We start from the raw sequence: 24,944 nt of genomic DNA on the forward strand, positions 1-24,944 counted from the left end.
GTGATTTAGTTTTTGACCACTGCATAGAGGTCTTAAGGTTGTTGAGTACAATTTCTATTCCTTTGATTTGATATGCTTTCAAACTGAACTGAACTTTCTTAGCTGTAAAACATCAGACGTATATCAACTAAAATAATTGACATTGCTTAATCTTTTTTTTTTTTAAATCATAATATATTTTTTATTCTCATATTAGCACAACGCAAGTTGTACAGAACTGTGAATTATGTTTTAAATGTTCTCCAAACATCATGTCCTCCAACCAAAGTTTCAGACATTATTTCTCCCTTTGAAAAACAGCTGATGTCAACCATATGAAGTGGGACTGTGAGTGAACGCCTGCTGTCTTGCAGGTCGGTAAAGGTTGTTGCTGTCAGTTTCAGAGCCTTCATGTGTGACATTACATTTGATAAACGTGTGTTTCAGTAAGGAAAAGGTAGCCCAGACAACAGCACCCACACTGTAAAGTACCAGCTGCTGTGTTGAAGCCGGAGTCGCTAAATAGTTGTGACTTCTGCTTGGGAATTTGACAATAAAATATTGTTATTTTTTTTTCTCTTTCTTGCTTGCTGTCCCCTCAACCCAACTTGTAGAGGAAGATGGGTGCCTTCCTTGGTCAGGCTCTGACAGGTTCTCCCAGTTAAAAGAAAGTTATTTTCAACTGGGTGCTTGTCAAAGTAAGGATCCTAGGGTTTGTAAGGAGGCACTTGACAAAATCTTACGAAAGGGCTGTTTCAACGTGAAGGATCTGTTACAGGACTGAATCCTTTCTTCTGCTAATTATTCAAGGTGCTTCAGTGTATCCTCTGCATTCTCAGTACACCCACAATCCATTGTGCGCGTCCGAGATTCCACAAACAGAAGATGTGTCAATGTCAATGCACTATGGATTTAAGTACAACTAAATTTGTTTTCACTGTAGTTGCTGTCACCGTAAAGTTGTTTGTATTGTCATGTGTTACCAGCAATTTATTATCCATCTTAATTTTTCAGCTGTTAGTGTGTATGCTGTCACTGATGGTGGGGCTGTTGTCGTGATGATTGCCAAATTGTTAGGAATATTCCATTAGATGTTTTCAAATACTCTTTCCTTGTCTAAAAAGGATATATCTCAGGACTAGAATGAGCCTCAGTAGAAACCCCGTCTACAGAGGAAGCATCTTTGCCTTTGAGAGACCTTCTCTCGCTATTTTTGGGGGAACTGTTTCGCATATAGTCATCTTTGTTATTTTGTTTACTGTCCTGTGTAATTTCATACCCTTTTGATGGTACAAGTCTGTGCTTGAAATTTATATTTGATGTTAGTTGTTATCATAATCTCAACAAAGCCACATTACTCGATAACTCTGGGAACAAAATGGATCCAGAAAAAGATTTTATTGGCTAATCAATATGTTAAAGGCACAGCTGGCAGACTCCTAAATGTACAACAATCAATACATTTCCAGGTAAATACATGACTCTTTACAAATGCTTTTTTTTCTTATCAAAGCCAGAATTATTTTTCTGATAATGAAAGTTTATATTTACAAAATAGGTCAAATTCAAACAGGGCATCAGTTTAGTAAAAGTGTAATTACAGCAAAATTCATTTTCTTATGTTACAAAAACAGAACTCAAGGGCAATAAATGAAAAATCACAGTAATATTTATAGTATTTTTAGGCAATGAAACCTCATTCGGTTTATCTTAAAATTCATTAAATGGTGGCTCAAATAAAAAAATAACATGAACAGATAGATTAGGTGTTAAAGGGGAACTCTGGTATTTTTAAACCTAGACCTTATTTCTGGCATGAAATACGTTCATCTACTCACCGAGAACAGTTTGGCGAAAGTCGGTGTCCTTCGGAAGATATTTAGATTACTCGCAATCCATGTAGATCTGTAAAACGGGAAAGAGCTGGGCATAGAAAATACAGCCTCTAAATATCTAAATAAGACATTATTTGTCTTTATTTCACCAATACTTTAAGCTGAATGAATGAACGAACATGTACTATAGCTCTGTTAGCTCATAGGTGCTGTTATGTGGCTACTTGCGGCTATAGGAGAGCTAACGGAGGGATTTCTACACAGGCACTCTACTGGGACCACTTCATCCACAAGCCCCCCTGGATCCTTCCTGAACCTTGTCAGAACTCCAACAAGAGTATTTGTAAGGTCGGGGCCTTGAAGGAGTTGAGTGTTCAGTGATACTCCCTGACATGATGCAGTGCAGTGGAAAACAACTCTTAATTTCCTCCTCTTGGGATGATATACCCCATGGTGAGGAATAAACCACACTCTCCCATCAGCACGGTCTATTTCTTCTTCTGGGACCTTAGTGGTGTATCCCTTGTTTAACAACTCTCTCATGAACCTGCCGTACTCCTTATGGAAGTCAGCATTCCTGTGAAACTTCCTCTTGAGGCTTGTAAGTCGCTGCTTGGCTAGATATTCAATTCAATTCAATTTTATTTATATACCACCAGAATACAAAAATTGTCATCTCAAGGCACTTAAGTAATATAGTCCAATTCAAGCCAATTGGAATTAAATTGATTGTAATCATAATCCAATTAATTCATATAGAGCCAATTCAAAAATTAATATCCTAGCTAAGGAAACCAACAGATTGCACTGAAACTTGTCTTCAGTCCAATCTCCCATCCTGAGCATGCCTGTGGCGACTGTAGAAAGGAACAACTCCCTTTTAACAGGAAGAAACCTCTGGCAGAACCAGACTCAGGAACAGGGAAACACAAGTTAATAACCACAATAATGTCACATGTACATGAAACCAATTGAGAAATTAAAACAGGGGGAAAAAGAGAGCAAAGTGAGGAAAGGTGTGACAGATGAGGTCCCCCAGCAGTCTAAGCCTATAGCAGCTTAACTATGGGATGTTTCAGGATTACCTGAGCCATCCCTAACTATAAGCTTTATCGAAAAGAAAAGTTTTAAGCCTAATCTTAAATTCTAATTCTTAAATTCTATTCTGAATTTAACAGGGAGCCAATGAAGAGAAGCTAAAACTGGACAAACATGATCTCTCCTGTTAGTTCTCATCAGAACTCTGGCTGCAGCATTTTGGATCAGCTGGAGGCTTTTCAGAGAATATGTGGGACAGCCCAATAATAAGGAATTACAGTAGTCCAATCTTGAAGTAACAAATTCATGAACTAGTTTCTCTGCATCACCCTGAGACAGGATGTTCATGATTTTAGCAATATTACGAAGGTGAAAGAAGGCAGTCCTAGAAACCAGTTTTATATGTGCGTTAAATGATAAATTCTGGTCAAAAATAACTCAGAGGTTCCTCACTGTAGAACTAGAAGCCAAGGAAATACCAGCTCGAGTAACTATATAACTAGACAATTTCTCCCTGAAGCGCTCAGGTCCAAAGAGATCAACTTCAGTTTTGTCTGAATTTAAAAGTGGACAGTTCTGAGTCATCCAGGTCTTTATGTCTTTAAGACAGGCTTGTAGTCTGACCAACCTATTGGTTTCATCTGGTTTCATAGATAAGTACAGCTGAGTATAATCAGCATAACAATGGAAATTTATGCCATGCTGTCTAATAATGTTACCTAATGGAAGCATGTATAAAGTAAAAAGAATTGGTCCAAGCACAGAACCCTGAGGAACTCCATGACTTACTCCAATGTGTGAGGAAGATTCTTCATAAAAGGACTATTTACTCCGTGCCCTTTGACAGTCGGCTAACTTCACACGGAGTTTGCTACTGATAGTTCTGTGCAACATGGCAGGATATTTATCAAATTTTGATAATGTGAACGATGACTTTAAGTAAGATGGACGTTCTTACCGGAGTGAATGAGCTGTGCTGCAGCCATGCGTGTCGATGAAGTGGTCCCAGTAGAGGTGTGTAGAATTCCCTGCGTTAGCTCACAGATAATGCCTTATTTAGAGGCTGTGTTGGCTATGCCCCGTTCACTTCGCTATTTGGATCGCGAGTTATCTAAATATCTTCTGAAGGAAGACGACTTTCGCCAAACTGTTCTCGGTGAGTAGATGAATGTATTTCATGCCAGAAATAAGGTCTAGGCTTAAAACTACCGGAGTTCCCCTTGAACAGTACATGGGTAAAGCATTGAGAAGGTTGAAAGTACCTGTACTATAGCAGCTTATCTTGTAAAACTTACATAAAGTGCATTTAATTAACATAAACTCCATCTGTAGACCAATAAATTCAGCCCTTACACATTCCTCTGCTTCTCATGTTATAGTAACAGAATTATTACTTTAATTTACCACTGATATTCAAATTCTTCTCTGCTGTTTTTTTCTTACAGATTGTTTGTCTTAAACATCTAAAATAAGGAGGAAGACTGATCGACTTTAAATGTGAAACTCGGGAGATTTAGTGTAAATAGAAGTTTAACTATTAAACAATAGATGATTGGAAGCTTTAGAAACTTCCTACTGAATTACCTAACAGTCATTAGGTAACTATGAGACAAATCACAGCTATCCACATCAAACCCTCTGCTGATCTCTAAATAAAAGGTAAATACCACAGAGTATGTACAGTTTCAGTACGTGTTTAAAAAAAAACAAAAAAAAACATGATTCATGCCATTCACAACATGCAAAGTGTAATGCAGCCTCACCCTGTGTGCAGTACATGCTGTTATGGCACACATGTTTAGCAGGGTCTCTATCACTCAAGCAAGAATATTTAAGCCATAACATACGTCTTTCTGCATTCCATTGAAAAATGTGTGCCATAAACAAAAATACTGAAAGAAAAGCACAAATAATAAACATGTTTCGAATTTCATTAATATATGCAAATAATCGTGCTATGTGTGTTCCCTTTACATTTCAAGAAACATTTGTCCAATCTACATACACCTTTGTGAGTGTATAAGTGTGACCCCAAGGATAGTTAGTGCCAAACTTGAAGTTGCTTAGATCAGAGGCCCTTGTATTTTGACAATAAGCGACTTATCATTATTAAACAGTGGGAAACATTGCATTGAATAAGTCAAAGTCGAATTTATTTGTATAGCACATTTCATGTACAAAACAGTTCAAAGTGCTTTACATAAAATAAAAGCATTGCAGAAGGGAGCAGAAAAAGCATTAAAAATATGTTAAAGAATATAAATAGAAAGAATTAAAGTAATTAAAATGAATAAAAACAAGCAACAGTCTTGATAAGTTAAAAGATACCATGTAGATTTCATGCATAGACACATGAGAAAATAAATGTTTTTAACCTGGATTTTAAAATGTCTACATTTGGTGACAGTTTAATCTCCACTGGCAGTTAGTTCCACTTGTTTGCAGCTTAACAGCTAAATGGCTGCTTCTCCATGTTTAGCCTGGACTCTGGACTGGACCAGCTGACCTGAGTCCTTGGATCTAAGAGCTCTGCTGGGTTTATATTCTCTGAACATATCACAGATGTATTTTGGGCCTAAACCGTTCTGGGATTTGTAAACCATCAGTAGGCTTTTAAAATCTATTCTGTGACTGACTGGAAGCCAGTGTAAAGATTTTAAAACTGATGTGATGTGTTCAGATCTCTTAGTCCTGGTTAAAACTCTAGCAGCAGTGTTCTGGATGAGCTGCAGATGTTTAATGCTCTTTCTGGGAAGTCCAGTTAAAAGACCATTACAGTAATCAAGTCTACTGGCTATGAATGCATGGATAAGTTTCTCCTGGTCTTTTTGAGAGAGAAAACCTTTAATTCTGTTAATGTTTCTGAGTTGGTAAAAACCTGCCTTGGTGACAGCTTTGATGTGGCTGCTGAAAGTCAGATCTGAGTCTATCAACACTCCAAGGTTAAGAACTTGGTCAGTGATTGTAAGGGCCCGAGTCTCAAGATATGTACCAATGCTGACCCTCTTCTCTTTGCTACCTAACAGAATGATCTCAGTTTTGTCTTCATTTAATTGTAGAATATTCTCTCTCATCCAGGAGTTTATTTCCTCCAGACACTGACACAGTACGTTTGCTGGGCTGCAGTCGTCTGGTGACAGAGACACAAAGTTGTGTATCGTCTGCATAACTGTGATAATTGATGTTAAAGTTCTGTAATATCGGAGCATATACAAGTTAAACAGAAGAGGTCCAGTAATTGACCCCTGGGGGACTCCACAAGTCATGGCCACTCCCTCAGATTCATAGCTGCCAATTTTAACAAAATAACTCTGGCCTTCTAAATAGGACCTGAACCAGTTAAGGGCTGCTCCTGAAAGTCCAACCCAGTTTTCCAGCCTGTGCAACAGGATTCTGTGATCTACAGTATCAAACGCAGCGCTGAGATCCAACAGAACCAGGACTGAAACATAACCAGAATCAGTATTCAACCTGATGTCGTTTAACACTTTGACCAGAGCTGTTTCAGTGCTGTGATGACGTCGGAAGCCTGATTGAAAGTTACCGAGACTTCCACTTTCATTCAGAAAGTCATTGAGCTGGTTAAATACAACGTTCTCAATAATCTTGGATATGAAAGAGAGGTTAGAGACAGGTCTGTAGTTGTTCATCACAGAGGCGTCTAGAGTTCTCTTCTTTAGGAGTGGCTTAATGGCAGCTGTCTTTAGTGACTTGGGAAAAATGCCTGATGCCAGTGAGCTGTTAACTATTTGTAGGAGATCACTTTCTACTGAGGTAAAAACAGTTTTTAAAAAGTCGGATGGTATTATGTCCAGAGTGCAAGTTGTTGATTTTAGATGCAGAACTATTTCCTCCAGGATTTTTAAATCAATTAAATTGTGACATAACATCAGAGTTAGTTCTAGGTTTTAGACACATTAGTTTTCTTATTGGTCTGTGTGGCATGAATGTTTTATCTAATTATTTTGGCTAAAAAAGTTGGCAAATTCGTTGCATTTCTCAGTGGAGATGAGGTCTGGGTTTAACTGTTTGGGAGGATTTGTGAGTTTTTCAACCATAGCAAACAGAGTTGGAGAATTATTGGCATTCTTATTGATCATTTCAGATAAATGCAGCTGTCTGGCCATGCACAGCTCCTTGTTATAACTACGCAGGCTTTGTTTGTACAGTTCATAGTGAATCTGAAGCTTTGTTTTCCTCCTCTTACATTCAGCCTTCCTGAATTCACTTTTCAGGTTTTTGACCATAGTGGTGTTTCTCCATGGTGTTTTCTGTTTTCTCAAGGTGCTCTGGATTCTTATCGGTGCAACAGGTTCCATTACATTCAAAATTTTTAAGTTGAAATGATCCAGCAGTCCGTCAACCGACTGTGTGCTCACTGTTGATAACACAGCTATGGCCTCCCTGAACTGAGCACTTGTTCTCTCATTAATGTACCTCTTCTTAACTGAAAAGCTGGTTGTTTGAACCTTCTGAGTAATCAATAAATCAAATAAAACACAGAAATGGTCAGACAAGGCCAAATCAATAATCCTAATGGAGGAAATATCAGCACCTTTAGAAATGACCAGGTCCAGAGTGTGACCTTGAAGGTGGGTCGGTTCTGTTACATGTTGCCACAAACCAAACATGTCCAGCACAGAAGAAAATTCTCTGGCTTTACCACCTGTTATATTATCTATATGAATGTTAAAATTCCCGGGCAAGATCAAATGGTTAAAATCAGTTGAGATAACAGACAATAATTCATCAATAAAACTTGCACAGTATCCTGGAGATCTGTAAATGATTAAGAACAGAAATTTAGGAACACCCTTTAAAATAAAACTAAGAAAGAAGTGAAATCACCAAATGAGACCTATTTTCACTGGAATTTATCTTTAAATAAGGCAGCTTCTCCCCCACCTTTCCTCCCATTTCAGCATTTATCCATGAAACTAAAATTTGGGGGTGCTGTTTCATTAAGAAGAGTAGCACTTGTGCTCTCTGTTAACCATGTTTCTGTCAGGAAAAGAAAATCTAAATTGTGTGAAATTATGAAGTCATTAACTAACAGTGACTTATTGAACAGAGATCTAATATTAAGTTTACACTGGTCTCTGTTGTATTCAGAGTTGTATGTGGTACTGTTAACTGAATAATGGGCACAATTAATGGGGATGGCTCTCAAAAGGTCCGCCTTACTTAACGGTCGTTAAGTCAAATCCTCACTGGCTCCTTTCAAGTTTTTTTTTATTTATTCTTTCAAGTTCATTTGATTTACTGTATTTATTGTGCTGCCTGAGTACAGTATCAGGTGTTTAAGGGAAATAGATTAATTGTAGTATCTCCCTACAATCTGTGTGGGACATCTCTATATGATTGCACAAAAGAATAAACTGGGCAGAGTTCGAAAACACTTCCTAGATCATTTCCTTGACCAGGACAGAAAACCTCATATGATTGAGAGGAGATTTGTTGTTGGTCATTTGAAAGAATAAAAAAAGAAAAGAAAACACCACAGAAGTAAAAATATTTTGCCACTGATTCCTCACATTGACACTCCTATCCTCACGTCCAACACCTCCTAAATCAATGGGACTATGAGAGAATAATTAGCTCTGTTGTGACCTGGGACTATCTCCTTTTCTTTCGTAAAGGGTGGTTCAGTGTATCCTTTTGATAAAGGAGATGATAAAGAAGGCACTGAAGGTCCTTTCCACAGCATTCAAAGAATTCAACTCGCTCTTATAATCTTGAATATATATACTTGTGGATAATTTCACTCAGTTAGGAACAATTACAATAAGTGTAGTCAGTTAACACAATATTACTGTATTACTGTAGTTAACCCAATCTGACTGTATCTCCAACATAAATGTATCATTCAAATGATCTGACAAGCATCAGGTATTTCCAGACAATGATGCTACTGAACAGTTGGGTTTAACTCAAGCTGAGATAGACATTTTTCAGTGTAATTCCCTGTGAAAGGAAAAAAAAAAAAGACTAAGAATAAGATGTGACAAAAAGAGCATCATTTGTAAGGCAAGACACCAGTGGAGTCAGTTCCAACACTGAGGCGTGAATCAAACCTCAAATGACAGAACTCAACTGAAAACCTGATGCTATATCGATAACTAATTACAGTTAACTGACAAAGTTACTTCAGAACATATACTTTATCACTATTCAATCTGGTAACTGCAAGTCTTACTTAATCAAAAACGTACATAGGTGCAGAGGTACCAGATGGTTCACACAGTTGTAGCAGTGAAAAAACACATCCTCAGGTTAGTCCGAATCCGGCTGACACAAGCAGTAGATGTATCAACCCAAATTATTACTGGTCGTAAACAGCAAACTCACTTTTAGAACAACTCCTTCATTCAACTTTGACCTTCTGGACATTAAGTTTTAGTAGTCATGACCTGAGTTGGGCCGTTTTTTTCTCTCCCTTTTCTGACATTTAAAAAGTTTTAAGTGGATGGTAAGGAACAGACTCATTCACTCAATCAAACTAAATTTGTCACAATTTACATTCCATGAAACGTGGAGGATTCAATTTGGCTTCAGTGGCAAAACAGATGGCAGAGCAAGTAACAGAAATATAAAGTTACACAACTGAATTTTTGTTTGTGAATTTACTTATAAATTAATCATACATGACCCTTTCTGTGTTCTTGTAGAGCTAGTTAGTGATGTAATCCTGAACCGTCTGAAACAGCCTATCAAACAAATTGCCCACAGCGTGAACTCAGAATGACAATAAAACTCAAACAGACTAGCCGTTATGAAGCACAGAGTTTTCTAGAGTGAAGTCATACTGAAAACTGGCCAGGTTGTAGTTTATGTCACGGGACAGTAGCACGTCAGGGACCAGGGGGAATCCCGCCTGCATGGCCAAGACATGAGGAGCCAAAGTGAAAGGGACATCCCCGAGGAGATCTGGGAGAGCCGAGACTGCTTCCATCAGAGGGGGCCCCTCTGCTGGCCCCATATGAAGTAAAACTGTCAGCAGCTTTTCGTCAGTGGCTTGAGATGGAGTTGGACAGGATGACTGTGAGGAGAGGGACATTTTTTTTGTCATTGCTCAGTGTTGAAAGTGAGATATTACTTTTATATAAAACCCACAATGACAAAGTGAAAGCATGCTTTTTGTAAATTTATTAAAGATCGAAGTGTTCAGATGCTTCAATACAATACATATAAGACACTTCTGCAAAAATGCTCTTCTTCAGACAAAGTAACAAAACAGAACCATCTTAATCTCATGCTACTGCTCACATGATTGACAGGTTTTGCATTTTTGGTCATGTTTTATGTTTCTGCCATGTTATGCCACTTTTTTCCTCAGTCTCTCCTGCCCTGCCATCAGGATTTAGTCTCCCAGTTGGTTCATGTTCTTTGCCAGATCCTCACCGTCACCCAAGCCAAGTTACCATCATTCATGTCTGTATCAGGTTTGTCCATGTCAGTTTTTTCATAGTGTCAGTTTAGTTTTTTTTTTTTTTGTATTCTGGCTCAGAATGGGAATAAATCAAGTTTTCTTTGGAATGCCTGCATCTGCGTCCTCTCTCATCACACCACACCCTGTCTGACAATGACGAGGTAAATTAGAAAAATCTCAAAAACAAACAAAAAAATAAAAAATACAGTGATAAATCTCACCACCTGCAAATATTTTCTGTGCATATAATTTCTTCTCAAGCTAAACCGTTTACATCACACAGATGGCTCAGAAACTGATTTAAAATATAAGTTCCAGTTCCATACTTGATGACAGCCTAGAAGCTCATCTGTGGCTAGGGACACCCTATATAAGCATCTTCATTCACAAACTTTTTGTGGTGACTGTTATATGCACACACACAAAACACTTTTGTATACATCTGTTATATATATTAATTTCTGACATAATCTTAGATATTTTTTTAGATATGCAATTTTCATGTACAAGCTTTGGTTTATATTGATAGGGAGATTTAATTTCATAGACTGGATATTTTGCTTTAAGAACCGAGCACCATGTAGTTTGCACTTTTCTGATGAGAATTTTCGCTTATGTCATGTATACATGTATATTAGGGGTGGTTCATCTGTCCAGTCGATTTTCCATTATGAACAATTTGCCATTATTGATTTTCCATTTAACAACAGTAACCGAAAATACACCAAAGTTATTGCAGCATTAAAAAAAACAGTCAGCTGCTGAATTACTTAACTCTTTTATTGAGTAACTCAAAGCACTTTCTGTGTTGTGTAGTTGTAATTTCAGAATTGTTTTAACTTGGCAAAACTTATTGTAGCTTTACTAGCTTACATACTGTAGAGCACAACAATGATCAAGTACTAAACAACAATTAAATGGAAGGCTTATTTCCTTTAGAGGTAGAACCAACTTACTATAGCTTTAGCCTATATACTGTAGAACACAGTGACAGAATGCAACACACTAACTTGTGAATAATCAAGTTGTAATCAAGGCAAATATTTTATTTTGTAATTAATTTTAAGCCTTCTGCCTATTGAGTAGGGCCTGCTTTTGTTCCAGCACATAACTGGCGGTGGTGCTGCGGTGAAAGAAGGCGGTGATCCGTCTGACTCGACCCAACAGTCGGGCTACCGCGGGTAACTTCAGCGCTCATTGGCAGGTGAGGTTTATGGTGTGAGCGTAACACCGGACATGTAGAAAGTTACCAAGCACTGCAACCAGGCTCATATTTTAAGCTTTTTCGGTGACGAGAACCAGGTCATGTGTCTCTATCCCCCACTCGTCCGCCACAGCTTGGAGAAACTCGCACATATTTGCGCCTGTGTGGCTATCATCCATAGCTCTCGTCTGAAGCACGTATGACGTTAGCTTCCACTCACTGTTGACATGATGAGCTGTAACGGTCACATATGAGACGGCTGGATGTCCAGGCATTGCAAGTTATTGTTATCCTGAGAGCAGACTTGAGGGACCCTTGTACTAAAAACTTTGTCTCCTTGTAAAGACTTGGAATCGACTTATGTGTAGAAAAAGCTCCGGGGTGGTATCACATACCGTGGCTCCATATTTGTGGACCATGTAGCGGAACCCTTGGTTTTCCACCACACTGCATGGCCTCATATCTTCGGCAATAAAATAAGATATTGATATTGTGATTTCCTTAGCTCGCTCCGAGCCCGGGGCTACTTTTGTCATATCGAGGAGGCGGTCGTCTTTAACCCACCCTGCCTCCTCCGGATGAAAGCGGGAAATGTGAGACCTCAAGTTGCTCGTATTGCCGCAGTACTTCAGTTTAGTGTGGCAATGTCGACAGACGGCGTGCGTTCTATCAACATGTTTAGAGCTCCTGCCATGAAAACCAAAATTAATCCACACGCTCGCTTTGAGCCCAGATGAAGCTGGGTGGATTGGGTGGATTGGTTGGTTGCTCGTTGCTCGTTGTTCCTCCTCGTTCATTTCACACACCTGCTCTCACTCGCTCTGGCCGTTACACTGGAAGTGGGCGCGCTCGCGTGATGTTCAACTTCCGTTGACCGCGGGATGACAGTCTTACAAAGTAAAATAATGCAAAAAAATAACCGATTTTTGATCATTTAATAATTTATTCATACTATGTCATTCCATAACATACTCATGATTAATCAACTATCGTTTTTTTTCACCAACCCTAATGTATATACTGTATCATTCCACAAAAGATAACTAAGTCCATAGTTGTAAGGTGACAAAAATATTTCCTATCTGTTGTATGTCTTTGTGATTTTACGTCTCACCTATTTGGTTCGGTTAAATGAACTCACGTCTGACTAAGGTTTGCCCAGTTATTGCTGTTAATCTAAGCTGGAGTAAGTTTTCAGTCAGGACCCTCAGCAGATGTTCAGAGTAGAGAATCCTGCTTAACTTTACACCATTTCTCAACATTTACTTTCCATTTTTTAATCATTCAAATCAAGCTGGGCGGTTGATAGCACACTTTGTAACTCAGAAGACACTTATGACTAAGGATTTTTCCCTGAGGCTGATGAACAATGGCAATTTGTTTCCTTTTTTTTTTTTACAGCTGTTTATAGTTTATTTATGGACATGGAATTATATACATTTGGATTTCTGGGCAAGATGGGAAAGGGAGCAGACGTGTGGAAGTCGTTCTCTGGAGCAAACCTTGAAAAATCGATGGTGGACCAGTACACAAGAATAAGATAATCTCTCTACTAAACACTGAAGATACTACAGCACTCAACGGTACCATACCAAGTAACAATAGGAGCCCTAAATAACTTTTTACCGTACGCATGACCAAAGCTAATGTCAAAGCTAATGCTAAGCCTAAGGCATTCTTCCCACATGATTACTGTGTCATGGAAGTTGTGGAAACTGACACTAAAGGTACCAAAAATGTTTTGTCGTCACCAATGAAATCTCCTCAACCCCAGAAAAAGGTCAACCCTACCAAAAAGATGACTCCTGACTCTGACACCAACCATTTTTGCAGCCCATTTCCAATGCCACCATTCTTGCTGAAATTAAATCTCTTCAAAGAACGATGACCGACTTCAAGAAGGATTTGCAACAAAACACGTTAGTCATTGCCAACATCACAAAGGCTGTGGATTTCAATGCGGAAGGATTAAAAGAATGCAAATAAAAAAATAAAAAAAGTTGGACAAGGAGCTGAATGGTCTGAAAAAGCAAAATATTCAGCCAGAAAACAGGATGGCAGAGTTGGAGATAAAAACAGCTGAAATGGAGCGGTTTAAATGGAGATGGAACTTCAGACTGAATGGTCTTAACGAAAAGAAAGACGAAAACACCCAAGAGCTTACAGTTGAACTTCTTCTCATGATTGCTCCACATTGGAAGGACAAAATTGACTTTATTCTGAATTCTGTGCACCCAATTGGGAACATCACCAACCGTCTCTGACAAATCATCATGCAGTTAATCAGAAGAAACTACAGGGATGAACTTTGGAGAGCGACAAAATGCCATCCCATCTGCGAGAGTCTTAACCAAATCTTTGCAGAAGATCTCACCAAAGATGGCTGCGAGGCAAGGAAAGGTGTCTGGCCTAAAGCTGGGCAAGAAAGGAAGGAGGGTCTTAAGACTATGTTCCGGGGTCCCTTCGCTTACATCAATGGTCAAAGAGTATACAGATGGTCCTACATTTGATAAGTTTAAAGTTTGGTAATGTTCTAAGGGGTTTGCTCCCATAATATCTAATTTGGTAAAACATTTGAGATTTTGGGCTCAGCAATGGGGAGACAAAGCTTCCTTTAGTCATCAGCAGGGGTAGCTGTTTTGCTTAAAAACTCTTCTAAACATTTGTTCTCTCTCTGGGAAACATCTTCACTATTTATTCGTGACAGATAAACGACTCGACTGTTACTCCTGCGTGGCTGTGTATGACCAACACCAGCTCCCCTGCTCTGCCCCAGCTATCGAGCCTCACCTCGACTTTCTCACCTTAAAGCCTAAGTTGCCCGAGTACATGCCAACAATGTGGTCCGACAGGATATACATCTGGTCCGTGTGTGCCTGGACTCTCCTGTCGCTTGCTCGCCAGCCCGTGATGGGACTGCTCCAGTACCCAGCTGTTGAGCTCCTGAGACTGCTTTCACCTGCTCGAGCCTCCGCCTCCACCCGGACATCGCTTTCCAGCCCAGTCGGATATACATCCACGGGGGGTCCCGTTGGAGCTTCCGACTGGACTCTTCAAACACAATCAAGTCCATCTGGTCCAACTCCCGTCGCTCCACACCCAACACCGGCCGTGCTGCCAACCACAGCCGGTCGGCTTACACAGCCGGTCGGCTTACACAGCCGGTCGTTCAACACCACCACTGTAAACTTCGGTCTGCTAAACAACCGCTCACTCACAAACAAGGGGCATCTCATCCAGGATCTCTTCAGTGACCGTAAGTTTGATTTGATCTGTTTAACTGAGACATGGCAAAAGCCCAACGACTTTTCCCAGCTCAACAACTCAACTCCACCAGGGTTTGTTTACATCTGTCAACCCTGCGGTTCTGGCCGGGGAGGAGGTCTCGCAATGATTTACCGCGATACGTGGAAAGTCTCGTCGCCGTCTGTCCCTGGCTTCAGCTCCTTTGAATCCACTGTATGTCAACTGCCTGGACCGACTCCTACAACTATTGCAACTGTTTACCGCCCCCCGAAACCAAATAGCGAGTTTCTATACGACTTTGCTGCTTTCCTCACACACACCTATCCATTCTCTCACCAAACACAATATTGCTTTAAGATTTTAATATACACATGGATAATATAAACCACCCTCTTACCAGAGACTTTACATCCTGCCTTGAGAGCTCTGGATTTCAGCAGCACCCCCATATTCCCACACACTCCAAAGGACACATTTTGGATTTAATATGCTGCTCTGGTGTCACCCCCACTGACTGTGCAGCAGCTGAACTCACCATCACCGACCATTTCCTCCTCTCGTTCAACGTCGATCTCACTCTCTCTATCACTAAGTCCCCCCGTCTCATCTCCTTCCGTAATATTAAGGACATAAACATGATTTCCTCTCCTCCAGTGTTGATTAGCCCATGGACATTGAAGACTTATCCAGGGATGGCAGCATTCCTCAAGCGGAATGTGATCATCTCTAATACACCTGTGTATTAGCCGCTATGACATGTCAAAATATCTGTTGTGAAAAGGTTCTACAAAGAATCCTACCGGAACAACTATGTGTGCCACATTACTGTTGTGTCAGACTCTGAAGAGCTAAAACTGGGAGCTAAAATGTTCAAAAGTGACTGTATATCTTTCTTAACTGTTAATAACTGTTATTTAGTCTCCAAATTGCAATTGTGTTGGTAGAAGTAAATATATCCTTATTTGTTCAAATTTACGTAAGAATTCTGAGATAAGTCAGAATTTTGACATTGAAAAAAAAGCACATTGTAAAATTGTGTACATTTACTAGGCATTCAGCTAATAATGCTAGTTGATATAAGTGGATAGTCATACTAAAGTTATCCTGCAGCAAATGGCCAGCTGAGATGCTCTCTTACTGATCTCAATGCTGAAACTCTTCAAAATAATTAAAAAAAAAAAAATCAAAGAAAAAAATAATGCCATTTTTTTCCATCTTAGTGCTATTGATCAAACAAAAAATAATGCTTATTACCAAGGTTGCAAATGGTAAGGGTTTCAAAGAACAATCAGTTCCATATTAAATGTCCTGCTCCAGTAAAACCTGTGAGCCATACAATTACAAAAAAGACGGAAATGAATAAATGTTCCATCTTTGCAATATTGATAAATCCTCCAGCCCTTTGAATTCAACTCAACAACTGGACGAGTGAGGAGGCACCTCAAAGCGCTTTCAGTGAAATTATCCCTGTATCTTCTTCTCATATCCTTGCTGGAAGAGGCTGAGTGTCAGGGCATTAACAACTGATACAAGGATGTTATTATTCCTGATACACAACCATATATACCTGTACACACTCACACACATATGTATATATATATATATATATATATATATATATATACATACATACATACACACACATGTGCCACACAGGTAACTCTTAACATAACAATATACAGGTCATACACCAGTACTGACATTTGCATTATTTTTCTCTTTTTCATGACATTTAATAAAAAATAATAGCCATTGACACATTTTCAGAATATTTTTTTGCGTTCATTTCACCAACTGTACTGAAAATGGACTGAACCCTGACCCTAAATCTAAGCTGCCAGCCGAACCACAAATTTTGTGCACTTCTGCACCATTTCTGAGAAAAATGCTACCAAGTAAAGATTGATCATGATCTGAAAACCTCATCAAGCTCACCTTTGTTGGCTGCACTATGACATTTGTTGAAGGCTGTACAATGCTCGTGGTCTTCCGCCTCTGCTCCTCAGCTGTCTCTCCTGCACATCAAATACAAGATGCGTGTTTAAGTTAAAAAACACCCTGAAAAAAAATTATACCAATGTTATTAATGGCATCTTCATTACATTAAACAATCTTACTGAGTTTGTTTGCTTGATATCTTCTTAAAGAAAGAGAAATAAATGCATGAAATGTATCAACAGAAAACAAACACAATTCACACAACTGAAAAATCATCAATCACATCAAGTAAAAGTTTTTAAACCGACTCGACTGCCAAAACAACGCTGATGTAAAGGGCTTTTATTTGTTGGCAGCTCAGGGACAGCTTGTACATTTGAGGAGATGAAACAGTGCTGAATGCAACTTTCCCAGATGTGAGTGGAAGGACATGGATTGTAACTGCTGATGTGCGTTACGTTTATGGTTGCTGCATTTTGTTCAGCTAAACCGTCAGTAAGTTGTATCGACTGCTGCTAAAAGTCAAATTATTCAAAGCCTTTTCTGATGCTTCACCTCTCAGAATTTTGTACTGACACGATCCATTTTTGTGACTGACCTTCTAAACCTTTGTCCCTGGCTTTAAAGCAGTTCTTCCCCGCTCTGAATAAATTGTGCACATCACTGTGTGTTCATGTATCCGAGTTTATTTGACCAGTGACACAGCACACAACATTCTCCAGTTTCTACGTTCCAAGTTTTAATTTGTGAGTTGAGGTTGAAGTATTCAGAGGCAAAAACCACTTGCACAAAAAGCACTCTAAAATACTAAGTTGTACAATTGTGACACGTATACTGCGTTATTTATATAATTACATTAGGCATGCATTAACTCAAATGTAAGGAAGTATTCACAGTTGTCACTAAAGGAAATAGAGCTCAAATAATTAATATCAGGTTGCAACTCGTGATTATTTGATTACATGAATTATTTCTTCAATTGATTGCTTCAGAAATGCATTAAATAGTCTGATAGTTGTGTATAAGTGTATGGACTGAAACTGACACAATCTGAATTAAATACTAAACTATAAAAAATAACATTTAAAATAACAGTTTCTCGGACTGCCTTCTTTCACCTTCATAATTTTGCCAAAATCAGGAACATCCTGTCTCAGGGTGATGCAGAGAAACGAGTTCATGCATTTGTTACTTCAAGATTGGACTACTGTAATTCCTTATTATTGGGCTGTCCCACATATTCTCTGAAAAGCCTCCAGCTGATCCAAAATGCTGCAGCCAGAGTTCTGATGAGAACTAACAGGAGAGATCATGTTTCTCCAGTTTTAGCTTCTCTTCATTGGCTCCCTGTTAAATTCAGAATAGAATTTAAGATTCTTCTTCTCACATATAAAGTTCTTAATGACCGAGCTCCATCATATCTTAAAGATCTTATTGTAAGATATTTTCCTAACAGAGCACTTCGCTCCCAAACTGCAGGTTTACTTGTTGTTCCCAGAGTTTCTAAAAGTAGAATGGGAGGTAGAGCCTTCAGTTATCAGGCCCCTCTCTTGTGGAATAAGCTGCCAGTAAAAGCAGACAACCTTTCCACTTTTAAGATTAGGCTTAAATCTTTCCTTTTCGATAAAGCTTATAGTTAGGGATGGCTCAGGTAATCCTGAAACATCCCATAGTTAAGCTGCTATAGGTTTAGACTGCTGGGGGACCTCATCTGTCACACCTTTCCTCACTTTGCTCTCTTTTTCCCCCTGTTTAATTTCACAATTGATTTTATGTACATGTGACATTATTGTGGTTATTAACTTGTGTTTCCCTGTTCCAACAGGTATCCTTTGAATGGCGTTATGGTGTTTTTCCCCCCTCTTTTCCCTCTTTTCTGTCTTCTCAAACCCCAGCTGGTCGAGGCGGATGGCCACCCTTCCTGAGTCTGGTTCTGCCAGAGGTTTCTTCCTGTTAAAAGGGAGTCGTTCCTTTCCACAGTCGCCACAGGCACGCTCAGGACGGGAGATTGGACTGAAGACAAGTTTCGGTGCAATCTGTTGGTTTCATTAGCTAGGATATTGTTTTTGAATTGGCTCTATATGAATTAATTGGATTATGATTACAATGAATTGAATTCCAATTGGCTTGAATTGGACTATATTACTTTAAGTGCCTTGAGATGACAATTGTTGTAATCTGGCGCTATATAAATAAAATTGAATTGAATTGAATATCTAGCCAAGCAGCGACTTACAAGCCTCAAGAGGAAGTTTCACAGGAATGCTGACTTCCATAAGGAGTACGGCAGGTTCATGAGAGAGTTGTTAAACAAGGGATACACCACTAAGGTCCCAGAAGAAGAAATAGACCGTGCTGATGGGAGAGTGTGGTTTATTCCTCACCATGGGGTATATCATCCCAAGAGGAGGAAATTAAGAGTTGTTTTCCACTGCACTGCATCATGTCAGGGAGTATCACTGAACACTCAACTCCTTCAAGGCCCCGACCTTACAAATACTCTTGTTGGAGTTCTGACAAGGTTCAGGAAGGATACAATAGGTATGATGGCAGACATCGACTCTATGTTTTTTGATTTGGATTTGCTGCGGTTGTTATGGTGGCCAGATGGCGACCCGAGTTTGGAGCCAGCAGATTACAGAATGTGTGTGCACCTGTACGGAGCTACGTCTTCCCCCAGCTGCGCCTCATATGCACTAAGGAGGACAGCTGAAGATGGAAAGCCATGGGCTGCACCTGAAATGATGACAACAGTCTTAAACAATTTCTACGTTGACGACTGTCTGAGCGCAGTGTCATCAGATCGGACTTGAGGTCATTATGCCTCAGTGGAGGATTTCATCTAAGCTAATGGACAAGTAATTCCAGAGCGCTGCTAACATCGATCCCAGAAGAAGACAGGGCTTCAAGGATTAAAAATCTCAATCTGGACAACGATCAACTACCCACGGAGAGGGCGCTAGGTGTCCAATGGTGCACAAACTCTGACACACTTCAGTTCAAGATTGAGGTACAGCAAAAGCCATGTACTAGAAGAGGAATCTTGTCAGTTATAAACTCAGCTTACGACCCTCTTGGATTTTTGGCACCATTCATCCTTCCTGCCAAGCTGCTCGTAAGGGAGCTCTGCAAAGAGAAAAGAACATGGGATGATGAAGTGACAGAAGAACAAACCAAAAGGTGGAAAAAGTGGCTGTCAGTCAAAGGTTGTCATCTTTTTGTGTTAACAGGTGCATTAAGCCTACAGGATTTGGCGTCATCAAAACAACACAATTGCACCATTTTTCCAACACAATCAAAAAATCAAAAGTGGCACCGCTCAAACTGGTAACCATTCCCAGGATGGACTTGAAGGCGGCTGTGATAGCCATGAAAATTGATAAGATGCTTCAACATGAGCTACAGCCAGAGCTGGATGAATCACGATTCTGGACGGACAGTGTGATGGTACTTAAGTATATTGAAAACGGTACAAAACATTCGTAGCTAACAGAGTCTCATTCATTAAAGAAGCTACAAAGTTATCTCTGTGGAAGTAGACAACCAGCAGACAACTCTGCAGATCAGGCCTCGAGAAGGTTAAGCGCAGAGAGTCTTCTGCAGAGCAAAAAGTGGATACAGGGACCAGAGTTTCTGCTAAGACCTGAGGGTGAATGGCCTGAACGCCCAGACCAGCCCGAGAAGAAGAAGAAGTCACTTATACAAGCAGATAAACTGGATACATTGACTGAGTTTGTACATAACTTCTCATGCTGGTACAAACTCAAGAAAGCGACAGCTTGGCTGATGCGTTTAAAAGAGATTCTGTTAAATATGAGACAAAAGAAAAGAGCTTCAAGAATCAATCTACAAATGTGAAAACAACTCAGCTTGAGCAGAGTCCTTGCTCCAGCAAAGGATGCAAGTACAAACAATGTGTTGAAAAACAAGTGCTCACCACTGAAGATCTTGCCAAGGCTGAGATGGAGTTAATTTGTTTATGTCAGAAAGAAAATTACGCAAGAGGACCTTAAAGCCCTGCGAGATGGGAAGGATGACATCAAGAAAGATAGTTGGATCTTTAAGTTGGATCCATATTTGAAAGATGGAGTGCTGAGGGTAAGAGGACGGCAAAGCCAATCTGCGATGCCGTTGGATGCCAGACACCCAGCTATCTTGCACAAGGATGATTGGATTGCTAAGCTCATCCTCCGTCACATGCATAAAGAGACTGGACAGAAATGACATTCTTGCAAGACTGAGACAGAAGTTTTGGATACCAATGGCCTGCTCAGCAATACAAAGAACAATCTCAGAGTGTAGCACATGCAAAAGACTACATGTCAAGGCAGGCGAACAAAAAATGGCAAATTTGCCAGAAGATCGTTATTGCCAGATAAGCCACCCTTCACAAACACCGGCATGGATTTCTTTGATCCATTTGAAGTCAGTAGAGGTCGCAGCAAAGTGAAGTGGTATGGTGTGCTTTTCACATGCTTAACCAGTAGAGCAGTTCACATAGAGGTAGCCCCCTCCCTCGACACCAGCTCATGTATGAATGCACTACGCCGCTTTCTAAGCAGAAGAGGACAAGTTTCTGTTCTCCCGTCAGACAATGGCACCAATTTTGTTGGTGCGGAGAGAGAGCTGAAGGAGGCTTTAAAAGAAATGGACAAGTCAAAGATCCAAGAATCTATGTTGAGAAGAGGAGTTAAATGGATATTTAACACTCCTGCCGCGTCCCCCCACAGAGGTGTCTGGGAACACCAAATAAGAACGGTCAGGAAAGTTCTGAGTTCATTGGATGACAAGGAACTACAGACTCTGTTATGTGAAGTAGAAAGTATCATCAACGACAGACCCATAACAACAACCTCAGATGACCCCAATGATCTGGAGGCCTTGACCCCGAATCATCTGCTGTTGATGAGAACACAGCCAAATATTCCACCAGGGGTCTTCTCAAAGGATGATCTCTATGTGCGTCGCCGCTGGAGACAAATCTAACATATGGCGGATCTATTTTGGCACAGGTGAACACAAGAGTACCTACCTCTCTTACAAGAAAGACAAAAATGGAGCACAATGAGAAGGAATTTTAACGTGGGAGATGTTGTCCTCATTGTAGTCTCCTCAGCACCAAGGAATTCCTGGCTGATAGGAAAAATTGTGAAGATAATGCCAGACTCACAGGGGACAGTCCGCTCCGTCTGTGTTCAGACGAAGACAAGGACGTTAGAGAGACCTATTACCAAGATATGTCTCTTGGAGGAGGCATCACAAAAGGTCACAAAAGACTGAATAAGTTCAAAACATTTTTCTGTCTCATACCATACAATGTGTACAAAAGTTGAAAAAGGGGTTTATAGTTTATTGTAGAGAAGACAACGGCTCTATGTGTTGTGTTTTGTAATTGATATGCAGTCACCCTAATCAATTAGGGGCAGGTTATGTTAGAGCCATTTGTACATACGAACAAGATGATTAATAATTTAGATTTTGTGATATTTGACCTAATTGTATTTTTGAGTAACAGTTGCAGTTCTATATCATTTTGTGGAGTGCTTACTTAATGTTGTTAATTACTGCAGTTCTCTCCTTGGTTAATACAGATAACGTGATGTAGTACGTGTATTTTGTTTAGTGAAGCTATGGAACCAAGACAGCACACTAGTTTTTGACCATGCTTGCACGTGAATATTATTTTGTTGTAGTATTGCACAGTTTTGTTTTTGTAACGGAAGGTTTTTCAGTAAACCCGTGAAGAAAAACATGAACTGTGGAATTTTAATTGAAGCACGCGTCAGCTACACACGTGGACAAAATTGTTGGTACCCCTCAGTTAAAGAAGGAGAAACCCACAATTCTCACTGAAAGCACTTTAAACTTACAAAAGTAACAAATGAAAATTTATTGCAAATTAAATAATCAAACAATTCATTCATGCAGAACGCTCATTGACAAATACAGAAATCGTTTAATTGCAGTGATTGCCTCAAATGTTGTGCAACAAAATATTAAGTTATGGGTACCATCATTTTTGTCCAGCCCTATTTCATTAGTTGTTTTTTTTTAAATAATTATGTTAATCAACATTTCAAAAGTAATGGCTGATTTTGATTATTTAATTTGCAATAAATTTTCATTTGTTACTTTTGTAGGTTTCAAGTGCTTTCAGTGAGAATTGTGGGTTTTTCCTTCTTTAACTGAGGGGTACCAACAATTTTGTCTACGTGTGTACATGCTCGGGAGCTATAGTTTAGAGCGCTCAGCAGGAAATAGACAGAGCCACACTTATAATGTATTTTCTTTGTCAACACTTATCTGCCATATTTATTACTTCCATCGTTTTTTTCTTGTTTCTTGAAGCTTTAAGAGAAAATACTAACGGCTACATTGTTTTTTCTTCTCCTCTGTGTGCTATTAAATCTATGACAACTATCTCTGAATTACTTGTTAAGAAAATCTTCAAAAACTCTTCAAATCCAGGCAAATTCTGAAGAGTTCCAGGTCCTGCTAGTACCTGAGCTCATAACAATAAAAAATGTGTGTGATACAGTATATAAAACAACTTGTTTTGTCATGTTTCCTGCACGTGGGGCAGTATCTTGTGGCGAAAGGGAGTTACTATCTCTTTTTCTCTTAGACGTGGTTGTTACATGAACCAAATCTGAGACTTTAATCTGAATATCTCAACCTTACCTTTAGATAAACTCTGGACTCTATTCTTGCAAAAACAGAACCATGGTGATGGATTACTGCCCCCTAACAGTTACATTATAAGTGCATTGAGTATATTGTATTGTGTATAGAGACATTTTTGGCATTATTTGAACACAAACATTTAGTCAAGACAGCTACATTAAAATTCACCAACAAAATTCCTATTAATTAAGCTTCACAGCATTTTAGTAATTACAGCTTCTGATCTGAATGCATATCTGAACTTTTTTGAGAACTTAGGTCCTTCAATGTTTCCAACATGATGTTGTTTATCTTCAATCATTGTCTTGTGGAAAGTGCAAAATTCTTTGGAGCCATGTGTTGAAACAGCAACATCAGAGCAAGCAAGTCAAAGAAAAGTATTTTGTGATTTCAAAGAAAACGGGGAATTGCACTTCTTTTGTTAATGTATTTATCTTATCTTTTTTAACTTGATATACAAGTCTGTCACATATTTGTCGGTGACATACAGTCTATTTGCTAAGTTTTACCACAACTGTAAGGTATCATGTAAAAAAAAAAAGCCCTCACTCTCAACCACACTGCAAACTTGTAAATATTCAGCAAAACAGTCAAAATTACCTGTGATCTTGTTGATTTGAAGCTAATTTGTCAATGAAGAAAAGCGACACAAAACCCGAATAAAAGAAAAACCTGAAATATCCCTTAAAGAAAAGGGATCTTGTGTGGGCAGCCAACATCCAAAGAAGAACTATTCCTGAAGACTACATCAATACATAACAGAAAAATTTGTCTAAGCGTGTGCAGGCTGTGCCGAAGAGTATAAATGCTTATACCAAATATTGACTTTCAAGTTTTTTAGAATTGTAAACTCCATTTTGGCCTTATATTCTGTATTTCTTTTATATTTGCACGTTTCAATAAATTCTTGAACGTATTTCCTGTTGTCCTAGAAATATATAAGGAAATTAAGTGTGGCTTTAGACTTCAGCACATCAAAGCAGCTAGCCAACTTCTCAAACTTTGTTTTTAGTTTACACGTTTGGCATTTCATATCATGCGTTCTTACCGATCATGACAAAGCCTCCATCTACTTCCTTGTCGGATGTTGACTTCTTCGAGTCCTTACGGAGCCCAAGGAAACTGAACATGATTTCCCTGTATAAACAGAACAAAAATCATATTGCATAACAGCATGTGGGCCGCGACATAACGTTTGCTTGTAAAAATAGCTTCATAGAGCTTAATTTGAGATAGACGCATTTCTACTAAATGTTTAACGTTGTTCTCTAAGCCATCAAGATGTATGTCGTTGTACATTTGAGAAAATCGCAGAGGAAGCAAGGCTTGTCGAGTTCATTTTGCGTTGACAAAGTCAGTTCTTACTTTCTGTGAACTTATTTTCAGTTCGTTGGTTTCTCTTCCGTTTCTGCTCAGCGTGTACACTTCACTTAACCACTGTTCACATCAGAACACAGCTACATTGATTTCTTCGGTACTTTCTGAAATATCATCCGTACTGTTAAAATTATTTTGGTGATGTCACCAATATCGCTTTGCTCCATGTTCGTGTAGAAACTACAAATAGTGCCTAAAGTTCCACTACAAATCT

The 24,944-nt window shown here is 39.2% G+C and overlaps 1 protein-coding gene across 1 annotated transcript; it reads right to left on the reverse strand.

Annotated features, from left to right (window-relative positions):
* Positions 1–1,362: 1,362 nt before the first annotated feature.
* Positions 1,363–24,904, reverse strand: umad1 (UBAP1-MVB12-associated (UMA) domain containing 1). The gene is made up of 4 exons (XM_072370852.1): positions 24,719–24,904; positions 24,402–24,490; positions 16,667–16,746; positions 1,363–9,891 (listed from the first exon to the last, which is right to left on the reverse strand). Exons 2-4 carry the CDS (start codon positions 24,481–24,483, stop codon positions 9,616–9,618), a joined length of 438 nt encoding a protein of 145 aa, XP_072226953.1. The 5' UTR covers positions 24,484–24,490; positions 24,719–24,904; the 3' UTR covers positions 1,363–9,615.
* Positions 24,905–24,944: the final 40 nt, after the last annotated feature.

The sequence above is a fragment of the Leuresthes tenuis genome, unplaced genomic scaffold, assembly GCF_036924035.1.
Source record: "Leuresthes tenuis unplaced genomic scaffold, fLeuTen1.0.hap1 SCAF_18, whole genome shotgun sequence".
Classification (NCBI taxonomy): domain Eukaryota; kingdom Metazoa; phylum Chordata; class Actinopteri; order Atheriniformes; family Atherinopsidae; genus Leuresthes; species Leuresthes tenuis.

What these genes read in the sequence shown, in the direction of transcription:
- umad1 (XM_072370852.1), bottom strand. Translation starts at nt 24,483, where the DNA reads ATGTTCAGTTTCCTTGGGCTCCGTAAGGACTCGAAGAAGTCAACATCC. An exon ending in TGGAGGCTTTGTCATGATCG is followed by an intron (nt 16,747 to 24,401) that starts GTAAGAACGCAT and finishes TTTGATGTGCAG; the next exon opens with GAGAGACAGCTGAGGAGCAG. An exon ending in TCATAGTGCAGCCAACAAAG is followed by an intron (nt 9,892 to 16,666) that starts GTGAGCTTGATG and finishes CTCTCCTCACAG; the next exon opens with TCATCCTGTCCAACTCCATC.